This window comes from Thamnophis elegans, chromosome 1, assembly GCF_009769535.1.
Source record: "Thamnophis elegans isolate rThaEle1 chromosome 1, rThaEle1.pri, whole genome shotgun sequence".
NCBI lineage: Eukaryota > Metazoa > Chordata > Lepidosauria > Squamata > Colubridae > Thamnophis > Thamnophis elegans.
In genome coordinates, this window is record NC_045541.1 from 153,068,031 (window position 1) to 153,095,874 (window position 27,844).

Genomic DNA, 27,844 nt, shown 5'->3' on the forward strand with positions numbered 1-27,844 from the left:
GAGAGTAGCCCCCTGCATGGCACCATGGGAGCCTGACAACCAGTCAGAATACATTTCTTACACAGGAACAGGAAACAGAGAGGTGGGACTGAACAGGGTATAAAAAGCCTAGCAAGCCCCTTCCTCACCCCTTCTCTTCTTCTCCATCAACATTGAAACATGTGATCACCTTTTCTGGTCAGGGCTCAAGCCATGTGGCCCTGTCCAAAAATAAACCATCTTTCCAAGCAGCCTCCATGTCTCCAGTGTCTTCTTCCCCACTTGGAGCTGAACCCAGAAGGACATTTCTTTCAACAGATGCTTCCTCAAACAAGCAGTTAATGACACATATGTATTGAGATCTGCCATGCTTCTACAGGCATTTTACGCTGCTGAGAATATGCATTACCCTCCATGATTGCTTTGGTTGGGCTGCAGAGAGATGGGTACCTAACTTCTGCTGAGGCCATTATTTGCATAACACCTGACTGGCACTTTGGAAACTGCTTTCAGTGTACTAAATAGCAGAAACAGTAAAAGTTAAACATGGTGGCATATATACCTCCAGTAATTGGTTACAGTTTAGCATATCAGAGAACTATTAACTATTTCTGATCTGATCCAAGCAAAAAGAGGGGGAAAAGGAAAAATAAAGGCTATCTTTTCAAAGCAAGTGCAAGGTTTCCTTCTTAAGGAAAGTGTGGGGATACTTTAATGACAATGGCTGCAACAAAAAGAGGTATTTTTCTCAAAGGAAAGCAAAGGAAGTTAATGAAGTGATCAGGATGTTGACAGAGGAGCCTAAGAGCTTATTATCTTACAGTAGAAGGATTAATTGGTTGTGAACTACTTTCTCACAGAAGGGCAAACTTTTGTGTAACTGAAGAATAAAGCAAACAAATTTCAAAGATGACAATGCAGGGGCAAACCTAGGAGGTCTTGCTGGATTTCTTTAATGGCTCAGGTCAAGTTAGAGAGGGGAAACTCTCACTATCTGTGCTAAAACAATTTCACTGCTGAGAGGCCCTCTGCATGGGAGATGGGTGGTTTTAAAATGTGATAGACAGACAGACACACAGGCAGGCAGACAAGATTAATGCAGTATATGTTGTAGGGCACAGATGCAGTCTTCAAATGACAAGCATGGTGTGGCCCACCAGATTCAGACAGTGAGGAGGTTGGGGAAGAACATGGGCCAGTCCTGGAGTCTGGGGAAGGCTCTGATGAGGGCTCTGATGAGGGCTCTGTGTAAGAGGCAGAGCCAGAGCCGTGTGCCAGTTATCAGCTGCCTTCAGAGGCAGATATCAGTGAGTCAGACGAACAGCTAGAGCCTCTCCCCAGTGGGAGCATGCGCAGAGTTGCCAGACGAAGGGGACACCTAAAGAACAGGTGTCGACCTGGGAGTAAGGCCACAGGTGGATGATGAATGGCTCCTCCCAGAGGAAATAAGAGGAGCGAAAGGGGAGTGGCATTGGCAGATTACAATTATTTTGCTTAATGTTTCATGACTCTCGGAGACTCCTTGCCAAGTTTTGCAGATATCAGTCTGTCAGCTTTCCAAACCAGATAAGGTCTATGACTGTAAATGGATGTGAATGAGCAGAATTCACAGTAAATTAATAAAAGCGTTTTTTGTCGGGACAAGGAGTTTGCTTCATGCTCTTGGGAAGCCTAGATCAGAACAAATCACTACTCAATGTGCCAGAGTTTTTCCATCCTTAAAAGCCAAGGAAATAATAATCAGACTGCTTTTCCTTACACAGAGGCACAGATATTTTCTGACCTGCTGAGGAATCAACATCAGAGCAAGAGACAGAAGACTATCCCATTTAAACTAGAGCAGCCACCTTGGCTACTATTATGGCTCCCTTTTTGTTGGGTTTTCTGGATTTTAGAGCAGTGGTCCCCATCCTTTTGGGCACAAGGGACTAGTTCCATGGGGGCAAGGGGGAAATTCCATGGACTGGAAGAGGGCATGGTTTTGTGCACCACCTAGGAAAGTTGTTATCTCCACATGTGTGTCCATACACAGCCACTGTGCTTTGTTCGTGATTTCAACTGCTTTACTTCATTTGTGAACCCAGCTAAAATATCTGGGCATACAAATGCACAGTTGACCGGGGAATGCTTTTGCAGTGGTCACATACAGGCTTCCAGGAGATGTGGCTGCTTTAACACTTTGAGGACAATGGCTTTGTTAACACCACTGTACTTTGCCTAAAGCTCCTTTTAAATGTCTATGGAGATGCTCAGTCATGCAGGTCATGATTATCCTAAAGATACTTTTTCAATAGGCAACTGGATTTTCTATTTTTTCTTCGAAGACGTTTCGCTTCTCATCTTCAGCTCTGACTGGATCCTTCCATTCCTCATCATCCAGTTAGAAGTGAAGAAGCTTCTTGGATGAGAAGTGGAATGTCTTAAAAAAAAACCAAAACAGAAAGTCCAGTTGCCTCTTGAAAAAGCATCTTTGGGACCTTTTAAATGTTTGCACAGTTTGAGGGTTTTTTTTTGTTCTTTTATGAGACTTTTCAGATAAGGCACTAGATTGAAGATGTGTATCAGCATTTACAAAGCACATTAACATATAGGCATGGATCAATCATCCTGTTAGGTTATACTATGTTTGACTATGAGTGCACATTTTTTTTAAAAAGTCACAATTGAGTGGATTGGCTGATCACAATAAATAAATAAAAACATTATTTACAAACTACCATGTTTGAGTTCTCATGACATGCTAAGTGAAAAGCAAACAAACCACATTATAGTTTAGTACAACTTGGAAATCCAGCCTATATAATAATGATACCAATTTTCCATGCTACCTTCTAGGTTGGTATTAATAAATTATATGATATACTGGTTGACTTTACAATACATGTATCTGAATCCAATTTGAACAGTGAGTAGTTTACAATGTCAGAAAAGAAAAGAAAAACTTAAAATCAGAAAATTGTTTTTATTGCATTACTGTTAAAATAGATTTCATTATGGGTTACTTTTATAGTCCTATTGTTTGAAAGACAAGGAAATTAGCAATGGTATCTAGGGAAGTGGGGCATATCATGATCTCATTATGCAAATAAACTAAATTAGGTGTTTTATGCATTTAGTGCAATGACATCATGATATATATCATGCCATTATCAGGCTCCTATGAAATTCTTTTTTAGAAAAAGCAAGTAAAAGCCTAGTGTAAAAGCATTTTCGCCACAAGTCAGTTCAGTGGCATTTTTTCCCAAACACAATTCAATGCAATTCTGCTATCTTTTTATATAAATTCAAAGCTAATCCAATTGATATCAACGAGAAGCATTAGCATAGACAAGTTGTACATAAAACCTTGCAGCCTCAGTCAGTCAAATTGTTCACAATTCAATGAAGTCTGTGGAAGTCAAAAGACCATATAGCCTGCCACTACAACTCTGCAGGCAGTAATTATCTATCTAGGGTACCCAATGGCATGTCAGTCCCCACTGCAGCTGCTGCTTACACCCTCCACGGTTCCCCCTCATCTATTTCCAACAGGAGGCTATTCTTTTTCCATACCAGACAACTCCAGGATGTAATAATTTTGCAAAAGCTCCCATTCTTCTACCATGTGGTTCATTAAAACAGACTTTTCACATCTGAAGGAATGATGAATGGACTCTTTGTGTCAGAGGATTTTAATAAGACTGTAAATTATCTTGGATTTATCTTGCTCCAGTTGCTAGCTTAGAGTAACTGACTGACCTACAATACATTTTACTCAAGATATTGGATTAGAAACCGTGCATTTCCTTTTTAAAAGTACTACATAGGAAGGTGATCTTTTTTTCCCATAGTTAAACAACTATGTATCTTTTGTTAATGTCTAGAGCCATGATGGCAAACCTATGGCACACGTGCCACAGGTGGCATGCAGAGTCCTCTCTGCGGGCGCACATCAGCCGTCACCCCAGACCAGCTCCATCACAAATGTGCGCGCCTCCCCCCGGCCAGCTGGTCTTTGGGTCTCTGCAGCACATGTGGGGGGGTGCATGTAGGGAACATGTGTGTGCATGAATGGGGGAGGGCGTATGTGCGGGGAGCGCTCACATTGCATTTTGGGGTGCGCCTCCCATGCCCCATTTTGGGCCTGGAAAACCTCCTGAACCAACCTGGAAGCAAAAAATGGGTTAGGGGAGGCATATACGCATGGGACGCACATGTATGCACGGGGGAGCATATGCGGTGGGGGCTCTTGCATTGTATTTTGGGATTTCTCTCACATGTATTCCTGCATGCACGCACATGCTTTGGGCACTTGGCAGCAAAAAGGTTAGCCCCCACTGGCCTAGAGCTCTTATAGCCCATTGCATCCCAACTGCCTTCCTCATTTGGAAGCTCTCTTCTCTGCTGTGCATGTGTGCATGTCTGTGCATGTGTGCATGTCCATGCATGCACACAATCACACATGTCTGTGCATATGCACATTCATGCGAGCACATCTTTCCATTTGGGCATGCATGTGCACATAATTTGGGCACTCAGTGCCCTAAAAGGTTCACCATTACTGCCCTAAATGATGGCACATTGTAATAATTAGGCAAGCTACACTGAATATGCGAACAACTTGAGATCAGTAGGATGCAGACAAGGATCCCTTTGTGCTTTTAAAAAGGGGATGGGTTTTACTCAGTACTCAAGAATTATTTGAAATTCCAAGAACACTAAATGAACAGCCATGGACCGAGATTTTAAAGCAGATGTATAAAAAGGTCATCTGTGTATATACATTATTAAAAATAAAATGTAACTGTAATTTGAATGTATGAATTTAGGTTCAGCTGTATCATCAGTCCATCTTTCCCAGTATTATTTATAACTCTGCAAATCTCATGATTAATTTTAAAAATTAATTATGAGATTTGCAGAGGTTATATATAATGATATTTGAATTAAGATGGTTCTTTGAAGACACTACTCCATCATCTATTCCTAAGAACCTGTAATATGTCAACGCTGAGAATTGAATATGGGCCTTTTGCATAACTTAGAACTTTTCCTGACAAGAAGACAATGACTGGGACCCGAAATTCTCCAGCTGAACAGACTGGGGGGGGGGGGGGCTGAGCTCTCAAGAACTTCATATAAATTCTGTCTGATAAACCTGTTCCAAGATCATTTTTGGATCAGAGCCTCTCTGGAGGGGAGGGGGAGGCGAAGAAGGGACAGCATCTCATCAGACCCAGAGGGAGACCACAGGTCCCTCGCAGGTTGGAGATTTGTCCTCTGAATTGGAGCAGGGGCGGCAGTTTGGCTGCACAGAAGCTGGCTTCCAGCCAAAGCACTGAGCGGAAGCATACAGGAGACAAGATAAAAGACCAGTAAAAAAGCTTCATTTAACCCACAGTCATAAATCAAAACTTGGAAAAGGCAAAGAATCTTGAGAGTACAAGTAATCCAGTAAGATCTGGATTTTGGCAAAAGGAAAGAAAGAAAAGGAAAATGGAGAATGGAGAATTGAAACACCAGCCCTTCCCCCCCCCCAAAAAAAAGCTATTTCTTTGAAATAATTCAGACAGAAACAGTGAAAGCAGAGAAATGACAAACCCACTTAAATATAAACCCTAAATTTGGTTTTGGAAATAGAAATCAAACATTCCAAGGGGTTTCATCTGAACTTCTTCCAACTCTAAGTAGGGGGAAAAAATCAAGAAAAAAGCACTACCTTCTCACTGATAACCCTAATCTTGACTGTGTGGGAAGTTTTAATTAACCAACTGCCATAAATCATAATTTGGAAAAGCAGGAGGCAAAGAGATCAAGATGGCTGCAGCTTCTCTTCTGGTTTTACATAAACTGAATAAGCTAAATTTAAGGTCCAGAACCTCGAAATAAATCTGCATAACTAACTGCAATTTTAGAACTGGACATTTAAGGAAGAACAAAAGACCAAGATGGCTCCCGTCACTCTTCCCCATAGCAGTTGAAGTAGATAAATTTAAGGTGGACCAGAACTCTGAAAGAAGAATTATATAACTAACTGTAACTTTGGAACTGGACAACATGGAAAGCTGGGAATTTGAAGAACTAAGTGAAACCATAAAAAATATGCACAGACCATTAAAATCATTAAAATTAAGCATAAATAGAATTCTGAACCCAGAAAAGCAGGAATTTAAAGAAGAGTGGGGGAAAGATAATGAAGATAATGAAGGGGTAGAAATGGTGGGAAATAAAAAGCAGACAAAAAACTCCATTGGGCTTGACGGTGATATAAGAAAAATGGTAAAGTGGGGATGTGTAAAGAATGGTAAAGTGGGGATGTGTCCAAGTGTGGGAATAAAAAGCAGACAAAAGATGTTTCGGAGGTTTACAGTGGCATGAGGAAAATTGAATTAGGAGATTATGCCCCAACAAATTGATTTGTCCAAATGTCTGTTGAATTGGGTCCTATGCATGAGAATTAAATAGGTTAAGAAAGGGAATTGTGCTTTGGCAGATGGTGTGCAAATTGGATCAGCAGGCATGGAATGTAAACCCTGCACAGGCTTGTTCAATGGGAGTTCACACCCACCTCTTCCTTCTCTCCCAGATGCATACCTCATTCCCTTTCCTGGCACTCTCAGGCTTAGTATCCATGGGAACTGGAGGCCAGAACAGGTGTGATGGAGAAAAGATCAGTACTTACAATCCTTTCCACCAAATCTCTGAAGAGCTCTTCTTTCTGTCCATAGGTCTGATAGATGCTAAGCAAAATTAATTTGCTTTGAGGTAAAGTCATGTCAACAGCACTGCTGATAAATAGCATCATCCAGATTCAACAATGGACAGTGAACTTGTAAGCAATGTTGCATCCTAAAAACAATGTCTATCCTTAGTCTGCCTGCTGCCTATTACTAGCTTTGGCTGGTGTACACCAGTAACCATACACTGAGATTACAGTAGAATGATATATTCTGCAATTGATGCGGAATGCAATTATTCATTTGCTGAGAAGGGGATCATTGACACAGATGTTACTGCTTATGTTCAAGCAACTGCATTAGTGGCCAATTAATTCCCAACCCAGGTTCAAAGCTCTTCTTTGGGTTTATAAAGTGTAAAATAAGTAGTAGTAGTCTAACTTCCAGACTGTTTTGTCCATTGCAGAACTGAATGATCAATAAGCTTATGAGAAGAGGTCTTATTCTATGTGTGCTATGATTGAAAATGATCTCTTATGGTTACTGATAGGGAGTCTTTCTAGGATGTTACCTGCTTTCTGAAATATTCTTTCCCCTGAAATTCATGAGAACTTACTGTACAGGTAGTCCTTGACTTACGACCAATTGAGCCCAAAATTTCTGCTGCTAAGTGAGTCATTTGTTAAATGAATTTTGATCCATTTTACAACCTTACTTGTCAGAGTTAAGTGAATCACTTAACTCTGTTAAGTTAGTGACACAGTTGTTAAGTGAATCAGACTTCCCCATTGACTCTATAGCAATAGCAGTTAGACTTCTATACCGCTTCATAGGGCTTTCAGCCCTCTCTAAGCGGTTTACAGAGTCGGCATATTGCCCCCACAATCTGGGTCCTCATTTTACCCACCTCGGAAGGATAGAAGGCTGAGTCAACCCTGAGCCGGTGAGATTTGAACCGCCGAGCTGCAGAACTAGCAGTCGGCTGAAGTGGCTGCAGTACTGCACCTTAACCACTGCGCCACCTAGGCTCTGCTTGCCCAAAGGTCACAAAAGGTGATCACATGACTCCGGGACATTGCAACCATCATAAATATGAACCAGTCACTATGTGTCTGAATTTTGATCATGTGACGTTGGGAATGCTGCAGTGGTCATAAGTGTGAAATACTGTCATAAGTCACTTTTTAAGTGCCATTGTAACTTTGAATGGTCACTAAACCAACTGTTGTAAGTTAAGGACTACCCACAATGCCTTTATTGAAGATTTACTTTTCCACCCAGGCCTTCTTTGTGAGAATGCTATGGGTGAACGTTCTTTCTTTTCTATTTGTTTTTTAAGTACTGCAATATTGTTGCCTTTACTAATTTTTGATATTTGAAGGTTACTCTAAATCATTGCTCAAGAAGCAGCATAAAGTAAAATTGCTTCTTATCCATAAAGTAACTGTACAGGTGGCACAACATCAGAAATATTTATTTATTCCTTCATACACTGCAAACAAGAGCACGCAACTACAAATTGTAACCATTGTTGCCAGATAGCAGAACGGATTCCTCTTCCTCTCTGTATTATCCCAAGCATACACAAATGTGTTCCAGGTGAATTGAGAAATCACCTGGGTCATATAAGAAGGAAGAAAGCACTTTTTTTTAGTCCCACTGCACAAACGGCTATCCATACCCATAATGTTTAGGTGTAGCCTGGCTTACTTTCCCCATGATGCCTCTCATATTTTCCTATATCAATGAGGCTGTTGGCTTCCACATTTTAGCTCTCTGACTCCAGGAAGGACATCCGAACTTTTTCAGACTAAGGAGAAGCAGAGTAAAACACACAATCTGTCTTTCAGATAATATTTCTCTCAATCCAGTGTGGTTGCGTAATACCTCAATCAAATGGAAAATGCTATACGTCATCATGGAATTTATTTACTGTTTCTTCATCCTTGGCATTTATGACTTTACTCTTTTTTTTGAGGAGGAGGGTGTGGTAGCAGACACACCTGAACTGATTTCCCTTTCTAAAGAAAAATATTAAACGATGGTGCTACTGTACCACAGCAAATAACTTCAATAGCACTTAGACTTATATACCACTCCACAGCACTCTCTGAGCAGTTTACAAATGTCAGCACATTGTCCTCATTTTACTGACCTCAGAAGAATGGAAGGCTGAGTCAAACTTGAGCCAGTCAGGATTAAACTCCTGGCAGTGGGCAGAGTCAGCCTGCAGTACCACATTCTAACCACTGCACCATATTAGTAGTATTTATAATATATACATACACACACACATACATACATACATACAATATGAACATGTGGATTTGATGTTTGATTTTTATTTACAGAAGTTTTTATAGTTAAAAAAACTTACAAGGGAAAGCATAAAGTCTGCATTTCCATTCATGAAAATCAGCTAGGAAAATCACAATAACAACTTGATAAATTATACAGCTCTTTCACATTTCTTTGCAATGAGGTGGGGATGTATTTATAACTAGGATTAAAGTTTTTCTTTGAACTGCACTTTCCTTCTCTTCCAAATGTTAGGTGTGTATAGGAAGACAGATACTGTCAAGTTATATACCAAAAAAAAACTTTGGATTTATTAGATCACTTATGGCTTGGGCTTATCCACTTTCCTAGCCAACCACAATTCCAGGAAGGTGACTAAGCAAGATGACAAACAATTGCTCTGTTACTCTTTCTTCATTGTTAGCATGTAGATACAGGCTTGCAACTTTCCTAATAGCCAAAAGCAACTAGAATTCCATGCAGGTGAGCAAGCAAGTTGTCAAAGATTTTATAGATTGCTTTATCCCTCTTTTGCAATTACTAGCATAAAAATTTAAATTCCTAGCTTTTGAACTAAAAAAAACAAGCTCAGAAGAGTAAATTTAGTAGGCGTATTTATATACCGTATTTTTCGGAGTATAAAACAGACCCTTTTCCATCAAAAAAGAGGCTGAAAATCTGGGTGCGTCTTATACACTGAATACAGCATTTTTTGCCTCCCGAAACCCTGTCCCCTTCACCAAAATAGCTGTGCATAGCTTTTTAGGAAGCTTTCAGAGAGCTCCTGGGGGCTGGGGAGCAAAATTGGGCAATTGGCCCAATTTTTTGCTTAATTTTGCCCCTCCAGCTTCCAGGAGCACTCTAAGCCTCCTAAAGGCTATCCATGCCCTTTTGTTAAAAAAAAATGGGCCCATTTTTGCAAAAACCAGGCCATTTTTTGCTTGTTTTTACCCCCCTCCCCCGGAGCACTCTACAAGTCTCCTAAAGGCTATTCATGCCCTTTTTTTGAAAAAAAATGGGCCCATTATCATGAAAAACGGGCCGGTTTTGGGAGGTTTGCAGAGTGCAAAAACTTTTTTTTTTAATTTGCCTCTTCAAAACCTTGGTGCATCTTATACTCCAAAAATATGGTATACTGGATTAACACCAGTAGTGGGTTACGGCTGGTACGCCCCAATACGGGCGTACCGGTGCCTGCTGGGAGCACCATACGGCACCTGTGTGACATTCTGCCGAGTAGCTGGATCGTTGCAGGTGGTGGATGCCTGGCCTTGTCGCAGCGTACCAGTTGCGATGGGATCCAGAACCCACCACTGATTAATACATTGTTTTACCCATAGTTGATCAATCAAGTATAAGTATAATCTTTATTGTCATTGTACTTAAATACAACAAAAGGCACAATTTGTTGTCTTAATATATCATATGAGCCTCCTGTCATATAAACTTCATCAAATGGTTTTCATACCACTACACTCGCTTCACATAAGAGTAAATTGGAAATAATGATTTGCCATGTTGAGTGATTTAAATAATATTTCTGTCAATCTGTTCAAAATATCTTGCTTATCTAGTCATTTTAGCCCAGTGTAAGTCCAGTTTCTTTTGGCAATTCAGAAACAGACAGAATTCAGTAAACCGAACTAATCACTGAATACAAATAACAAATTTAATCATTATCTTACACTGATCACATACATTTTGGTTATGAAGCCAATTAATCGTAGTTAATTCACTAAATCATCTTTAAGGAAACTATATTTAGACATCATATACAAAGGTAACCACGACCTGTTATGATCTTGTCCATATGTTAAATCCATGATTTTGGCAGGGGGAATGAAATTGCATTTTGATTAAAGGAATACCCAACTTGCATCTCATATTCTTAAAGTTAACAGGGAATTGATTTACAATAGAATAGATTGTTCATCCATATAGCATAGTATATTCTCGGCAATGTTTGCAAAGGTTCCCAAGGTTTATGGTCAGAGGTCTTTTTCAGCCGCAGGTGACATTCTGCCTTCAGTATGCATACTGCTCAGTAGGTTACAATGTTTACTTGTAATGTCATTCAGAAATAAAATAAAATTAAATAAAGAAACATCCCATTTTCCAATCTGCTTTTTCATATTGAGCACCTCCACTCTATGCATTCAAGAAGTACAAAACAGGAAAGTACTTGGGCTGAGGATTTCTGAACATTGGAATTTATTTATTTTTGATGAATCTTCACAAGAGCAAGAGTATGAAAGCAAAATTATTTCTATTAGGGTTGTGAAAAACCTTTGAAAAGAGCACTTTGCAAATTTTATTGGGCTTATGCAAAGATCCTCCTCTAAAGTTTAGGCATGTCCTGCGAAAAGTTCCCTCTTGCCCTGCCCCACTGTTTGGATATATCAGAGACACCACTTCAAATGGACCGGAATTGGCTCACTTCTTTTAAAGTTTCACCAATTTACTCCATTTCAACATCATTCCTCTTCAAAAGGCAAATTAGGTTTTTCAACTAATGAAATAGAACCACCAATACATTCTATATAAGAGGAAACAATTGATACTAATGCTATTAAATGAAGGTTCAGAGTATAAATTCACACATTTACAATTTTGTGAAATTTATTTCTAAAAATGTATAATACAGAATATTAGGGAGCATAGAGAATATTCAACACATATTGATATATTAGCACTTCATTTCCATTTCAAATATATTAAATTTAATATTTAACATAACTTTAGCCACTGTTTTTGAAATGATGCACTTGGCATGCCTTAAGAGAAACAAGTAGCTCTTAGCTTTGAATAAAATAATGTCTATGCTCTGATCTCAAACCAAACAAACAGCAATACAGCTTAGCACAACATCAGTATTCAAGTGACAACATATTTCTTTGCTGGAAGAATCCAGCTGATTATGATCAGAAGCAAGACACCAAGTTAGATTAATCTTATTCATTTTACTTTATTCTAAGTCTATCCTGTGATCTGAAATAGTTTTCTAATGAGGCTTTGACCGTAAACATCTGCTGCATAAAAACTTCAATAAATATACTTTGTGGTACAAAGCTTACCTTGTAATGAATAATGACGATCATCAATCTCTGTAGAAGATTGTTCTTCTGATACCAATGAAGTTTTAAGAGGTTCCATGCTTTTATGGGCATGCAATCACTGTAAATTCATTTCAAACTGGAAGATGGAAACCTAGAAGAGAAACCAACATTAACAGCAGTCAACTTGACTAAATTTCTCTTGTAAAACTGATGCCTCTGAAAAAGCCTCTAGTCTTTTTTTTAAAAAAGGCAATTTACCTGCTTCTGTTTGCTAAGAACAGTGTTTGCTTACATTATCTGGATCTGGACTACTCCTTTCTGAATCATAAATCTGTTAGATTTCTAGGTTGTACTACTCTTGGCTCACCTCCATTTCTGCAAAGGTCATTGCCAAAAAACGGAAGATATATTTCTTGAAAAATCCCCCACCCCCCCCCAAAAAATGTGAAGCATAGATTGGAAAGAGCGATGATAAATTAGAAAGTCAAACTGACAGCTTCCTGGGACACTTTAAGTTATTGTGTCCAAGACAGCAGTTTCTTTCATTTCACCCTTAATAAATCTTTTTTTTTTCAAAATGGGAACAGCAGGTTAGATACAAAAGTAGCTGAACCAACAAAAGATTAAAAGGTAGCTATGAAAGTAAGTTGCCTGGCACAAGAAGTCTTTCTTGTCCTATCTGTATCTTAGCTACCACAGTGTACCCATGCAAATTCCTTTTGCAACAGAGTTCATGTTTCAGCCCTGAACTTGGTAACTTGCCTAACTTTTGAATGCTAACACTTTTTAATTTTTTTAAAAGAAAAGCCAGATTAAGCTGCTGTAGACAATGCAGAATCATCCAAATGAAAGAAAAGTTCAAGGACTTGATTGCAATAGATCTGTGCGATCAGCTAGTGAAAGCTCTAAAAAAGAAACACACTAAATCTATCAAACTAAATCTAAAAAAGAAACAAAAAGAATCTGAGAACACGTATAGGAGCCAAATAAATCTGCCCTCCACTCACCACAAAAATGGCAGTAAATTTACATTATTTCCTACTGAGGTGTAGCAGATGTCCAGTCCATACAACGTTGTCATTCTATACTGTTTTGGATCAAAATTCCTCAGTCCTGAGAAAAACACCTCTTCACTTCTATTTGTTTAAAACTTTAAAAACAAATCTCTCTAACACAGACAATCAACATTTAACTGATTGAATCTTTGCTTCATGATCTAATGGAAAAACAGAAAGGCAAGATGAATACATGGAAGGGGGATCTGTCAGCAGTAATTTGGTGCAACAGGAGTGAAGTCTCTGGGATTCAGTTCAGTCATAATAGTAAGCCAGAATGGGGTTTGTTTGGTTTATGGCTTAAAGTGTTATGCAAAGCCAGTCAATTAATGGTTTATTTTTGTGCTATGAAAAGACCAAACTTAAAACAATGTGCAAATTTAACCTAAATCTAGTGTATACTTTGTTCTAAAGACTTGCGGGCGGGGAGGGGGGGAGATGGGACTAATAAATCTAGTGAAAAAAATGTTCATAATTATTTCTTTGTGATAGAATGGAAAGTCCCCATAAGGAAACAACTTGCAACTTGATAATCTGGGATTGTGTCCCTTGAAGAAGCAGAACATGGAAGCTTGTTTGTTGGGTTAAATTGGATTGGATTGGATTCAACAGGAGGCTAGTTCTCCATCCTCTACATTACATTGTTTTACCTTATATTTATTTTAATGCTATTGAAACACAGTAATTTCCACACAGTTAGGTCTGTTCCATTTGATTCTCCAGAGAGTATTTATTTATGAACTCGCCAAGAATTCTGAATCACTTTATTCCCTTATATGGCCAGAGGTTGCTATATAAGCAAATGAATACTTCCAGCAATACACTATTAATTTATAACAAAGTTCAGATGGAAGAAAACTTCCTTGGGAAATACATAAGAACAGAACAGGCTTTGTGTAACTAGCTTTCAGTTTTCTTTTTAAGTATTGAACAGAAACTTTGATTATTTTATTAACATACTGGAGGAATCAGGAACATAAAATTCCTGCATAAAATTCCATAATCACTCCTAAAACTGATCTTTGCATGCAGGAGAAGCAGATTTTTTTTTCTGGACTGTACCACATCATTATGTCCCTGGAGAAGGGAGGACTGGATGTCTGAAGGTGGAACCACTCACATACAATAGAGATTATTATCAAAACTGTGCCTCTTAACACAATAATTGTCTACATGCAAGAGTTATTTTAATGAAAATACATTTAAATCCCTTGTTGCATATTAGCTACATATTAGTAGAGTTCAGGGAAAACAACAGCATGTGATTCTGATAGTTGTATGTTGGAGTTTAATGGACACACTAAAACAAAATCACATGGTAAAGCCTAACTCCCCCACCCCCATCTAGCATTTCAATTCACCACAGAGAAACACATAGTAGGACTACTAACAGTGTATGCAAGGGTTTAATAATATGTGCTTATATCTGAAAGATGCCTTATAAAAATGATGGTGGTGAATATTTATTTATTTAAACAATTTATCTGGCCACCCATCTTAAATAACTCTGAGCAGATGACACAAGCATGAAACCTATAAATAAAATTTAAAAAACCAATGCAGGTCACGCAACAAAATTACAATATGGACGAACCTGTGCAGAACCAATATTGTGTGAGCTATTGTAACTTTAGAGTTGTGGACCAGTTGTGACTTCTGAGTGCTCATTAAGGGCAGCTCCATGTAAAGCACTTTGCAATAACACAGCTAAGAGGCGACTAAGACATGAGGCCTCCCTGCCCAGGAAAACATGTAATTGGTGCACAAGACAAATCTGTGCAAAGGACCCCTTAGCCACCTGCTCATCAAACAAGAGCCATGAGTTCAGGAGAACCTCCAAACACATCAGAGTCGAAGATGATAAACCACCAGGTGTTGAAAACCAAAACCCCAAAGCCACTCCATTTTGGTTTTTCTGTCTCTCTAAGATAGATGTTTCCCTTTACCCAATCAATAAGTGCTGATTTCATATTAAGAAAAAAGAAAATAAGCACTATATACATATTTGATTCAAAACAGTACCATAAGCATCATGTATCATTGTGGAAACAATACAAATTGCATCAGTTGTACAAATACTTCCTGATACCATTTGCTGTTATTGTTTCCTTCCCATGGTCACCGTGTATTAATAGAAATTCCAAGGGGTATTTAAAACATAAATCAATAAATCTGACTAAGGAGGACCAGCCCAATCAACTTAGTAAGCTTAATGGTTGGATGAAGATATGAGCCTGTGTTTTGCCTGCACTAGAATAGAATTAGAATAAAATAGAGCTGGAAGGGATCTTGGAGGTCATCTAGTCCAGCCACCCTATATACCATTTCAGACAAGTGGCTGTCCAGTCTCTTTTTAAAAACCTCAAGTGATGAAGCACCCATGATTTCTGAAGGCAAGCTGTTCCATTGGTTAATTGTTCTCACTGTTAGGAAATTTTTCCTTAATTCCAGGCTGCTTCTCTCCTTGATTACTTTCCATCCATGGTCTGGAAGGAACATAGCAACCATGACCTGATTAGCTATTTGCATAAAGTGTGCCTGCAAGGAAAAGGAAAGTAATTGCACCACAGATAATATAATCTGGGAAAGTATTTAGTATTAGCCCAGTCTAAAATTTAAAAAAAAACCTCTCTATTGATAAGAGAAAAAAATGAGCTTAGGAGGGAGGCAAATGTATTTCTATTTTTCTTGATGGGCAACTTAACTGAGATTATTCCAGGGAAGGAAAAATCAATTTAGAAATCAAACATCAAAATAACAAAATGTTGATTCCCAAAAGTAAGAGAGCCACATATTCCATTATGTTTGGCTTGGAAGCCTGCCATCATTATATAAATAGATCCACAGCTGAAATCTCATAGAGAAAAAAAGAAAAGGCCCAACTTTGCTTGTCCTGAAAATAACACATTGAAAGATTCCCATAGCAGAAACTGGAAAATAGCAATAACAATATTGTGTTTATGGTTTGTCTGTTTATTTCTCTGTCCTTCTCTCACTGGATCAAACAAGTGTGTTTTCCAACTGTTTGATGCCTTCTGTGGAGGTTTATTGCACATCTACATACTATTAAAAAAAATCTTGTTTGGGTGTAACATAACAATTTTATAAAATTTTATGTGAGGCTCAAGCCCAGAGACAACACAGCAAAATCCAATCAACTTCAGTCCTTTATTTGCTTACACCTATTGGACAGAATCTTGCTAAACTAAAGCCATAATTATCCCCGAGAGATTTTAGGCTGTGGCTACACTGATTCTCCAGGTGCATATTTTATGGCATTAGATAAAATGCCATAAAACTTTTCCTGTGGACAGCTCCTGATGCTTGACTGTGCTACATATGCAATTCAACAAGGGCTGTTTTCAAGGAAGAGAGATTTCCGAATACTTTCCTGAATTTTTAAGAACTTTTCCAGTGAAGGCAATACATTAGAAGCCCTACTATTGTTTAAGATATTGAGGAATTTGGTAAGGCAATATCTCTGAACTGAAGTCCCAATGGGTCACAGATTATCTAGAGTTCTCTACAAAAGCCCCTACAATGTACATACCCTTATAAACATACAAATATAGTAAGAGAAGCTGTACTGTTGGATGCTTTGTTGCAGTACAACTTAGGACTTTTTAATATTTTACTTAGTTGCATAGTTTTAACTTATCAAAGATGAATTTAAGACTAAAGGTATGTACTATTTCAAATGCTATTTCTAAAGCATGAATTGTATTTTCTTTATGCACCTATTTATTAAAGGAAAGCATCAATTTAGGAGATTGCTACTGTACAGAACACCTCTTGTGAAATGGCAGAAAGCTACCTTTCAAATTCAGATCGACAAGTATTTGACCATAAAAGAGAGAATACGTGAGGAAATGCTATAAACCTCTTCCCAAGGAATCAGAGATATCATTTGAGGCATTTAAAAATGTTATCGAAGTGTCACCAACAAGCTTCCCCCAGAGCTGATCTTAAAAATGTGTTTGGAAATTGAAACAGGTGCAAATTGTGAAGCCAGACTTAAAACCTGGTGTAAGGTACAGGATTCACATAATGCCAGTCCAAAAAAAAATCTGCACTGTCTGACAATTGCCTACTGGTCACAATTTTTGGTGTTTAATGCCTGAAGATCACTTACAATGAACTTGCTCAGTTACTTAGAACAAATACAGTCCTTTTCGAAGATGTACTACTGCCAGAATTTCCGCTATCAAATATATTGGAAAGACTCTGTGGTTCCTATGTAGCTTTCAGCCTACCGAATGATCTCCCCCAGATGATATCTCCTTTTCTCCTAAAATTGAGGAAAATGGCTAAGCGGCATCTTTTTGTTTAAGGGGTTTAAAGATTTTTATCTTGTCTTTTTTCATATACAATTCAAGGCAGCAAACATACCAATATATATGACTTTTACAACAAGAGATCTTCTATTCTCCTAGAATTGAGGAAGACAATTTAAATTTTTTTAAAGATTTTTAAAATCTTTTAAAATCTTTTAAAGATTTTTATCTTGCCTTTTTCATTTACAACGCAAGGCAGCAAACATACCAATATTCCTTCTTTCTCCTATTTTCTCCACAGCATCAAAGCTGTGAGGTGGGTTGAAATGAAAATGCATGACTGGCCCAAAGTCATCCAGCCAGCTTCCATGCCTAATGCAGGACTAGAACTCAGAGTCTCCTGGTTTCCTGGCCAGCAGCTTAACCAGTGCATCATTAAATGCCATGCTTTTAATTATTTTGAGTGCTGACTTTAAATTTGGTTTGATTTTAATTGCATTAGTTTTATTGTTTGCGCTTTGTATTTTTACTACTGTAAGATATTTTGAGTATTGGACTAAAAAAGGATATAAAATAAAAAAAACAAAATAATCTTTTTCAGTATGAGCCCCCGTGGCCCAGTGGTTAGAGTGCACTTCTGCTGACTGCCGGCTACCTGCAATTTAGCAGTTCAAATCTCACCAGGTTCAAGGTTGACTCAGCCTTCCCTCCTTCTGAGGTTGGTAAAATGAGGAACCAAATTGTTGGGGGCAATAGGCTGACTCTGTAAACTGCCTAGAGAGGGCCGTAAAGCACTGTGAAGCAGTATATAAGTCTAAGTGCTATTGTTATTGCTATGCTATAATAGGGATTCTTTCAGAAAATACTGGTTTGGACTAAAAGTAACTGTAGCCTAAAACAGTGGTCCCCAACCTTTTGGGCACCTGGGACTGCTTCCATGCGGAGAGAGTTTTTTTCCGAGGAGCAGATGGGGGATGGTCTTGTGCCCTACCTGCATCCAGCAAATGGAGATTTGCTTGTTTTGCAGTACTGGCCCTTTGGCCGTGGTTTGGGAACCCCTGGCCTAAAAGGTCTATAAAGACAAACCTTGTGGAAAGCTGATAACAGATTGAATACTATAAAACTTTGTGGCAGGACTGTTCTCTGCCTTTTGTAAAGGGCAAACCCAAAGCAAAATAGGGCCTATTGGTATGGGGTAGTGGCAGCTTGCTTGCTTGATTTATTTGGGTACTAATAAACTGCTATAAAAAGCTTCTTCTCACCCAGTTCTTAATGTATATGGTTAATTCAGTCAAGGCAGAACAAGAGTTTTCCATTCATCCTGTCTCTTATTAAAAATTATTTGCTTAAATGCTTGTGCATTGGCCATGCCTGATGCTCTGGGATGTACAATTAAATGAGTAATGAGTTTAAGCTACCCTGGGGTGAAATCTAATAGAGATATTTCTGTAACACTTTGGGCCAGAATAAGTAGAGATATTCCTAATGATTTTTTTTAATGCAGAGTATCTTGGGATCAACCCTCCTGGAGAAGTTCCTGGGGCTAGAATTGGTAGAGATATTCCTGTGATACTTCTAATCCATTTTGATAAAGCCTGGAACTGATTGATCAGCTCAGGATGCCAAACATGGGAAATCCAGAGGAATGTTTTGGAACACTGTGCTAATTGATAGATCCCCTCCTAAAACAGGATCCACTATAGTTGTGTGAACAGAGAAGAAAGAAAATACAGGCGTGTCACTGGCCCCAGGTTAGGCATTACCTTGTATGTAATTTGTGCTCCTAAATTAAGTGATACAGGCTACCCTTGCTGAGCAATGCAAGGGAGCCTTGGGTAGCTCTGGAAATAACAATAGCAATAGCAGTTAGACTTATATACCGCTTCATAGGGCTTTTAGCCCTCTCTAAGCGGTTTACAGAGTCAGCATATTGCCCCCACAGTCTGGGTCCTCATTTCACCCACCTCAGAAGGATGGAAGGCTGAGTCAACCTTGAGCCGGTGAGATTAGAACCGTTGAACTGCAGATAACAGTCAGCTGAAGTGGCCTGCAGTACTGCACCCTAACCACTGCGCAACCTCAGCTCTGAAATGAAATGAAATGAAGCTCTGATGATGCTAATACATAAAGGGGAATGAGGGAAGGAAGGAAGGAATTAAGGATTTTTTCCTAGAGGTGGTACCAACACACAGGAGACCTAGTAACAGAGTGCAGCCAACTCACTTTGCAACTGGAGGGGTGATTTTTTTAACCAATAAAGCAATAAAATTCACTTGTGCTTCCAAAGGAATTCAGAAACCAGTATAAAAATAACAAAAAACAATTAAATATCATATTAATTAAATATCATATTAATTCTTAATACTGATTGATCTTTAAAAACAGGGAGAAAAAAGGACATTCAAGGGAAATATGAAAAATAGGATTCATTCAGAAGAACAGAGAGGAGAAACAGAGAGGTCCTGTTGTTATTAAAACAACAGTAAAACAAATCCAATCAAGGAAAATCTGTTGGGGATGCACCATTACAGCATAGATGACCTACTTCTTATTTTTTCCCTTTGCATCCCTCCCCTGGGTACCAACATTTCTGCCGTAGAAATGCTGAAGCAAAAGTTCTTTGGGCTTCTTTTGTTCAAAAAGAGCAAGACAGGAGCAATTGAGAGATTGCCAATTAAAGCACTGTTAACTTGGTAAGCAGATGAGAAACAAGGAAAAGCTACCTTATTTTTTTAAGAAAAAGAAAGAAAGAAATGCACATGTTATCATTTCACTGAGAATGTTTCACACACATTGTTCACTTTGGCCTGGCTGTTTCATTAGTAGAATTCTATCTTGAGAAAATTACAAGGAATATAATGAAAGTGTAACATGCATTTGCAACTATTTATGTTTTGTTTCCTTTCTGACTGCTGAAATGGGCCATTGAATTTCAAATTGTAACTCTTCACAAGGACTTCTTCTCTTACACCCAGTACCGTAAATCCCCATGGATCTTGTGGGTAGAGAAAGGAAGACATGGGAATGTTTAATAAATCCATTGTCACAGACTGATAATTTTCTGCTGAAGGCGAAGACTCTCAGGATGATTAATGGACCAGTGAGAATTTAAATGCCTTATTCATATAAGCTATTTGTAGTATAACATGGCTTTTACAACCAATTTAAATTTTTTTGATGATGGAGATCAAAGATGATTTCAAAAGAAAATAACACCACCAGCCATCATTGCCATACTCGTTCAAATACTGAAGGTGAATGAATGACAAACTTGACAAGATTTATCAGGCTAGAAAGGTCAAAACTGTTTTTTAAATTATGAGTTATGGATGCTCTTTGGTTTGTAGAAAAAAAGTGCATTTGTGAAATGATATCAGGAAATATTGGGTCAGTCATAAAAATAAAGTCTGAGAATCTGCATTCTAGAAGGAATATAGTTCAGTGATATAGTGTATGTATGTGGAAGGTCCATTTCCTAATCGTTGACACCTCCAGAGAGATTGGGATGGACTCTAATTTGGAGTCAAAAGGGGCAGGTATACCTGGTGCCATCCAACTGCAGTTCCTATCATCCCAGTCAATACAACTGCCAGCCATGCTGACTGAAAGTGATGGAAGAGAGATGGAGTGTACAAACAACACATCAGATCTTATTCTACAAAGATGCTTCTGTAAAGGAATAAGAGGATGACTTTGGAGGATGAAGGAGAGAGATACTGCTTAGGAAACAATCATACAAGAGAGAGAGGAGCTACAAGGACTTAATGATAAAGAGACTATTCAAAGTGGCAGTGAGAAGTTTGTATCTTCAGACTTACAAAATTGTTGTCAGTCACCCTGAGTAAACCAGACAGGAAACACATCTAGATAAGCTAAATCTACTTTATTGTATAAGGCAGGGACCTGCAACCTTAAACACACAAAGAGCTATTTGGACCCATTTCCCACAGAAAAGAAAACACTGGGAGCCAATAATTTAACAACTGGTGTGACTGGGTGGATGTGGCCAACTCGACATCACTCACTCCAACCCAGTCACATGACCCCAGCCATGCCTACCCATTAGGGCAGAGAACTGGTTGTTAAATTATTTGCCATGATCAGCCCCGCCTCATGCCTCCCCTCCCAGTCACCTCTTGCCACACCCAGCCTTGGATGTATTGTTCACCCCCCACCCTCTTCTCCCTCTCTCCCTCTCTATATCTTTGTGTGTTTCTCTCTGTCTCTCTCTGTGTGTCCCTCTCTGTCTCTCTGACACCACTGCTGTTGCCAGGGGCAAGTAGGACAGGGTCGCATTATGGCTCTGTGTCATAATGGGCTCCAGGAGGAGGAAACTGTCTCCCCTATTGTGAAGCATGCTAAATATCACTGTGCTGCACAAGGCACTGGGAGAGCAGCAGGCAGGCCATGGAGGTGGCAACAGTTCCAAGCCCAAAGCAGCTGGAGGTGAGGGCTGCCTTGAGTGCAAATGAAGATGGAATACTGTTGCTGCACCAAGGCGCACAGGGGTGTTTCGCTTCGTCTCTGGAATATGGAGCAAGTCTCCATCCCCCGCCATCACCCTTACCTTCTCAGGCCAGATGAGGAGTGACTGGGAGTGGAGGGGCCAGCCGCTGGTGGGATCAATCAACAGGGAGCCGTAACAGAGGGCGAAAGAACCGCATGTAGCTCCAGAGCCGTGGGTTGCTGACCCCTGGTATAAGGTTATATAAAGAGTATCTTGCAAGTTTAAAGTGCAAACTTCCCAGATGGAAAGGATGATCCTTCCTAAGTTTTTTCTCTGATTGTTAAATCACTGAGGCTTCTGAAGCAGCTTTTCTAAATTATCACACAGCCCTAATAGTGGCTAGCTGAACCAATGGACAGCCTCAGATATTGTCAATCAGACCCACATGTGAAGAGTTCAAGTTAGAATTAATCTTTTGTTTTTAAAAAGTAGTTTTTCATAAGTTCATTTTCTACAATGAGCCAAGGTGCCACAGTGGTTAGAGTGTAGTACTGCAGGCTACTTCTGCTGCCTGCAATTTGGCAGTTCAAATCTCACCAGGCTCAAAATTGACTCAGCCTTCCATCCTCCTAAGGTAGGTAAAATGAGGAGCCAGATTGTTGGGGAAAATAGGCTGACTCTGTAAACCACTTAGAGAGGACTGTAAAAGCACTGTATAAGTGCTATTGCTATTGCTACAATGGCACATCTAATTAAAAAAAAGAATTGCTTGATATATTTCTTGCCCTCTGAAGAATTTCATAGTTTTCCTTTCTCTGACATTACTGCCATCATTGCTAAGTATGAATCCTGATGATAAATGAAATGAACAACTAATCTCATAACCCAATTCAATATTTTCAAAAAGCTGAATGACAAAAAAAAAGGCTTAAGCTTTCATGACTGAAAATAAAGTGCTATTTACTGCAAAATTATATTTCATCTCTTCCAAAGTTTGTGACCACTTTAACCACAGTTTAGAATCATGTTTTATTGTACAGTTGCTTGGGACAGTCACAGCTTCACATACTATCCAAACTGAGTGGAGAGGTACGATATAAAAGTGGGACTGAGTGCAAACTTATCTTGCTACAAGTGCAGCCTGCCTGCATTTCCTATAGAATTCATACACAATATTCCTATAGAATACATACAAAATTTCCATACAAAATTTCTCAAGATAAATATGGAATGGGTAAAAAAAAAACACTGTCCTTTATTCTAAATAGATCAGCCTATATCATGTTACCATGTTTGCTTATTAGGCTTTTAATGACAGTACCGGTTACTCAGCTCCCCAAGGATGGCTGGTATATCAAGTGAAGAGGAAATCAAAACAGGCTATAGAAATTTAACCGCTGGGCTAAGCTTGATCATACTTAGCTTCAATCACAGAAAAGTATGTTGCACAAAGGTTTACAAAGTTTGATTATAGAGTACAGTTATATTTTGATTAAAAGCTTAACAGTGTACAATTGACAGTCCCTTTTCATCTTCTACCTTTAACTGTACATCAATATGAAGGTTTTCCCCATCACTTAATTGCTATGCCCAAAACATTTCCTCTGCTAAATTTCTGCATGTCAGGATGCTCTTAAAGATACAGAAGCAGGGAATGTAAAAATGCAGGTTTTGGCATTTAAGTGTTACTCTCATAATTCAAACTGGAAGGGAAAATTTAGGATTTGCCTTTAAAAAAAGTTAAATCAACATATTTTTCTCTATTCTTCCCCAACTCCCCAAGTTTACTTCTTTAGTTCAGCAGAACTAGGTAAGCAGCCCAGTTCCAACATTCTCCATTCAGGCAGGACCTTTACACCTAAAGTACAAGGGTAAATGGAGGTATATGCCAATTCAAGTAACTTTGTCAACTTTATGAATACAAAATATGAGTAGGTCAGGCAAGGGGAGGGGGAAAGTATGAACATTAGCAAACTTTGTCCCCTTCAACTCTGAAAGGAGCAGCTACTGGAAGAAAAAGCATGTTAAGCTCATTAGCTCATCTTTTTCCAATTGTTTCTTGAACAGTTGCACTACAGTTGCACTATACCAGAGTGTCAAACTCACATCATCACAGTAGCATCATGTGACATATCTGGACCTTTTCCCCCTTTGCTAAAGCAGACTTGGGCATGATCAGCACATGGCACATCCAGCCTGCAAGTCGGGAGTTTGACAGCCCTGCAATATACTGCTACTTAAAGATCCTTTCATTATCCAATCCGTAAATACTGTATAGCTTTCCAGATTATGGTTCCAAGTCAGAAATAAGTTGTAGGATTTGGCAGTATCATTTTCTTTCTGAGATTTCTCATTCACCTGTAAGTCTCACCTACTTTTATGGTTTCATGTTACATATATAGTCAAGTCAAATTCTGGAGAAAGTCAATAGAATATTCCCTCTACAATTCACAACCTACAATTATAAGTTCTGGTTTGAGGGTGACCCAAGTTAGCTCTTATTGTCATTAGTCCCAATGTAGACTTGATGTAAGCAACAGATACATCAATATTCTAGTTCCTCAAAGTAATGAAAAGGTGATACAAGAAACGATGAAGCCACCTATTCACAAGGACTTTCAACCCTACAATTGCTATACTTCACAACAACCTTCTCTGAATAGTAGCTTTCAGATTCTTTGGGTTTAGTATTCCCATCCATATGAGTTCCATCTCACATGGCCTTATAGTATAATCAGTTGTTTCATCTCTTGACATTTTAGCAACATCTCGAGCAGGATGAGAATGATTCACAGTATTAAGGCCCACTGATTTCAAGAGATTTACTCTAAGCATGACTAAACACAAGTTCCCATCTACTTTCTTCAGTATTTCTTACCACAGCTCCAAATGAGCTGTGGGGGAGGATTCCTATTTATGAGTGAGGGAGGAATAAGGTTGAAAAAGAGAGCATTTATGGCACTCAGGATATAGGTAAGGTTTCAACTAGAACAAACATGAATTACTACCTGTCGTTTCTCATGCTCCATCATTAACCATTGTTAACTGAAGTCTTACAAAACCCTTTCAAGATTCCTATTGAATCAGTTCTGGTATCTGATCTGGTGTTTGGAAAAATTAAAGGCAATTTTAAGAAAGATTGACAGAAGACAAAATGGTTTGACACTAATACCAATGCCATAATAGGGGTTAATTCAAAAAAGCAGTTACTGACAGACAATTCTGGTAAAATGATGGCAAATGGGGTCATGAAGAGTTGGAAGCAATGGACAATAAAATTAACTATTGATTTGTTCTGTGTTATTATCATCATATAATTTTATTTTTGTAAGATATCTTGAAAGGGCATTTGTTGTCATTTATAATCTGATTTGTAGTCACAGCTACAGTGAAATTGTATTCTTGGTTGACAAGTATTCCCTCCAGTCCATGTTACAGTAATTGCCATAAAGTATCTTTGTACCACCATATTTTTTCATTGCCTATATTTTCATTCACAGCAAATTCCATCCTAATTGTTTCCATTACTTCCTCACAAAAATTACATCTAATGTGACACTGTTTTAAATAATTAAAGATTATATATCCCATTCACTCAGAAGTTACGTTTCTTGAAGTGTTTGATGAAAAGATTGCCTGTATTAGAATTCATCTGCAATCCACTTTGCCCCAAGACTGCATTTTTGGTCCCCAAATATTTTTACATGCTAAACATCTTTACTCATTTCTAATCTGCATAAATCTAAGCAATATGAGATTTCTTAAATTCCACCTTGCAGCAAGTAGTGAACTACTTGCATAAAGGCACATACATAACCTGTATGTGCCTTTAAGCCAAACTTTCATCCTCTGCCTACTTTGTACACTATTTTTTTTGCTATGAATATTCATATTTATTACATGTTGCTGATTTGATCTGAATTTTGTAAACAGCCAAGAAAAAGTATCCTGCTTGAAATATAGAACAGAAATCTATCAATAAACATTAATGGAATTCACTTCTGTCTTGTTTTCCTAAGATTTCTCTACTTTGATCATTTCAAAACAAAACAAATTAAAAATACTTTCTTTTGCTCCTCCCACACTACCCCACCACCTTGAAGCTTGGGCCACCATACAGTCTCCCCATAGCTGACTGTCCCTAACAACTATATTTGTATGGGTGTTTTTTTTTCCCAATTTCAAAATGTCTTTGTTATTTTTCCTCTACCAGTCCAAAACTACGTTGGTTTCCTTTTTTTTTTAACTTAGAAGAACAGTACAGAGCAAGCGTGATCAGTGGAGATGCCCCGTGTTCCACTATCGGAGCAGAGAAGCGAGTTAAATAATAGGTTGGGGAGGGGGGGGGGAGAGAAGAGAAAGTGGAGTTGACACCTTGGAGAGAACAAAGGCGGCTTCAGACAACAAAGGCCGCCAGGTAAAGCAACCAGCCAATAAAATGCAGGCGCGAGGAAATAGCTCAGCGAAGTGAGGGAGGGGCGGTCAGGACGGGAGGAGGGAGAGAAAGGGGACTCAAGCTAAAAAAAAGGGGGGGCGGGTCGCTCCTTGGACCCGATCCAGGGCATCCCAGGTCCCTGCCAGGCGGAGGAAGGGAAGGGAAGTTTCCAAGAGAAAAAGGCACGCCGCGGGAAGACTCGGTTTCTTCCTCCCCCTGTCAACTCGAGCAAATGGCCCCTTTCTTTTACAACCTAATCTTTCCCGCCCAGGCATGTTTGGCGCCGCTCTCGGGAGAGTTTACAGCAGAAGCTCTTTTGCTGCCCGGGGCGCGCGCGCACAAACCCACACACACACATTCACACACACAAAAACATACCCCGTAGGTGGGAAAAGACTGGATTGTTTTTCTCTCCGCCTCCTCATTCAGGGATGCTTCAACAAACTACGAACAACTCGACCGGCAACAATAATAAAACCAGCAACCCCAACAACAAACCTCTCCTCCCCCCCCCCCCGGCCGCCCTTTATTTTAAAGCTTCAAGCGGTTCTTTCTCCTGGCACCAGAAACTTGGCGGGCGCGCAAGATCTCCTCGCTTCCCCCCCCCCCAACTGCAAGCCGTCTACGCGGGAAGGGCATTCCGCAGCTGCAACGGCGCTTCCCTCGCCTCAGAAGCCCACCCGATGCTGCCGGTTGGCGTAGCTACGAATGGGCATCCCCGCGCGGGGCAGCGGCGGCTCTCTTTGACTCTCCCTGGAGAAAAACACGAAGAGAAAAGACTCACTTTTCGGCGCGCCTGCTGCGATCTGCAGACGCTCCAGATGAGCTGAAGGGGGACGGGGACGGGAGATGGACGATGGGCTTGGAAAGGGGAGGGAGCTAGGAAAAGACGGAGAGGGGAAAGGTCTCTGGGCGGCCCCGCTTGGATCCGTCTCCCTCCTCGCAGGATGGGGCTTTGGTCTTCGACGCCCTCGCCGTTCCCTCGGGAGCGCAAACTCCGCCCCAAAGCCGCCGGGCCCGGCGCGTATCTGTCTCCGGCTCCTGCCGTTACAGTGACCGTTTCGGATGTCGGAAGCGGAGATTGCGGCTCCCTGCCTCGCCCTCCCTCTCCTTGGCCGACGGCCCGCCAGGCCGCCCCTGGGAGAGGAGGAATAAGGAGGAGGATCTTTTTCGCTCTCAGCCTAGCGCGAATTCGCTTCCACCGCCCCCTTTGGCCAGGCAAACAAACAAACAGCACGTGGCTGGGAAGGGAACGGCTGGCCGGGAAAGACGCGAAGGGCACCTGCTGCGGTTGGAGGAGAGTGGGAGCCCGTGGACTTCCCGGGCAAAGAGAAACCAGGTTATGTGGGGGGTAGTCAAGTTAACCTCGGATCAGGAAGGAAGATGGTGGGAGTGCTGAACTTTCCTCAAGACAGGCGCTGCCTGACGGGACTAGCCGGCCTGGAGTTTAAACCGGGTCCTTCTGCTTCTCAGCAAGTGGCAAATCCTGTAGGAGCAAATTTCTGCGAAGCGTGCCAGAAGGTGTGATCATCACAGGGTGTAGAAATTAACTCGGGATCGACCTACATGCTCAATTCACTATGGAGAATTCATTCTCTTAGAGTGCATAGAATCCAATAAGATGGAGATTCTCAGTCATCCAGA

General features: G+C 39.8%; 1 protein-coding gene across 1 annotated transcript in view; it reads right to left on the reverse strand.

Moving 5' to 3' along the window:
- SYNE2 (spectrin repeat containing nuclear envelope protein 2) overlaps positions 1-27,332 on the reverse strand; it is a 258,629-nt gene extending 231,297 nt beyond the window's left edge. The window contains exons 1-2 of the mRNA XM_032235484.1: positions 26,985-27,332; positions 12,008-12,140 (exon numbers count right to left, since the gene is read on the reverse strand). Coding sequence (XP_032091375.1) covers positions 12,008-12,086 — 79 coding nt within the window. The 5' untranslated portion in view covers positions 12,087-12,140; positions 26,985-27,332. The remainder of the gene's footprint in view (positions 1-12,007; positions 12,141-26,984) is intronic.
- Positions 27,333-27,844: the final 512 nt, after the last annotated feature.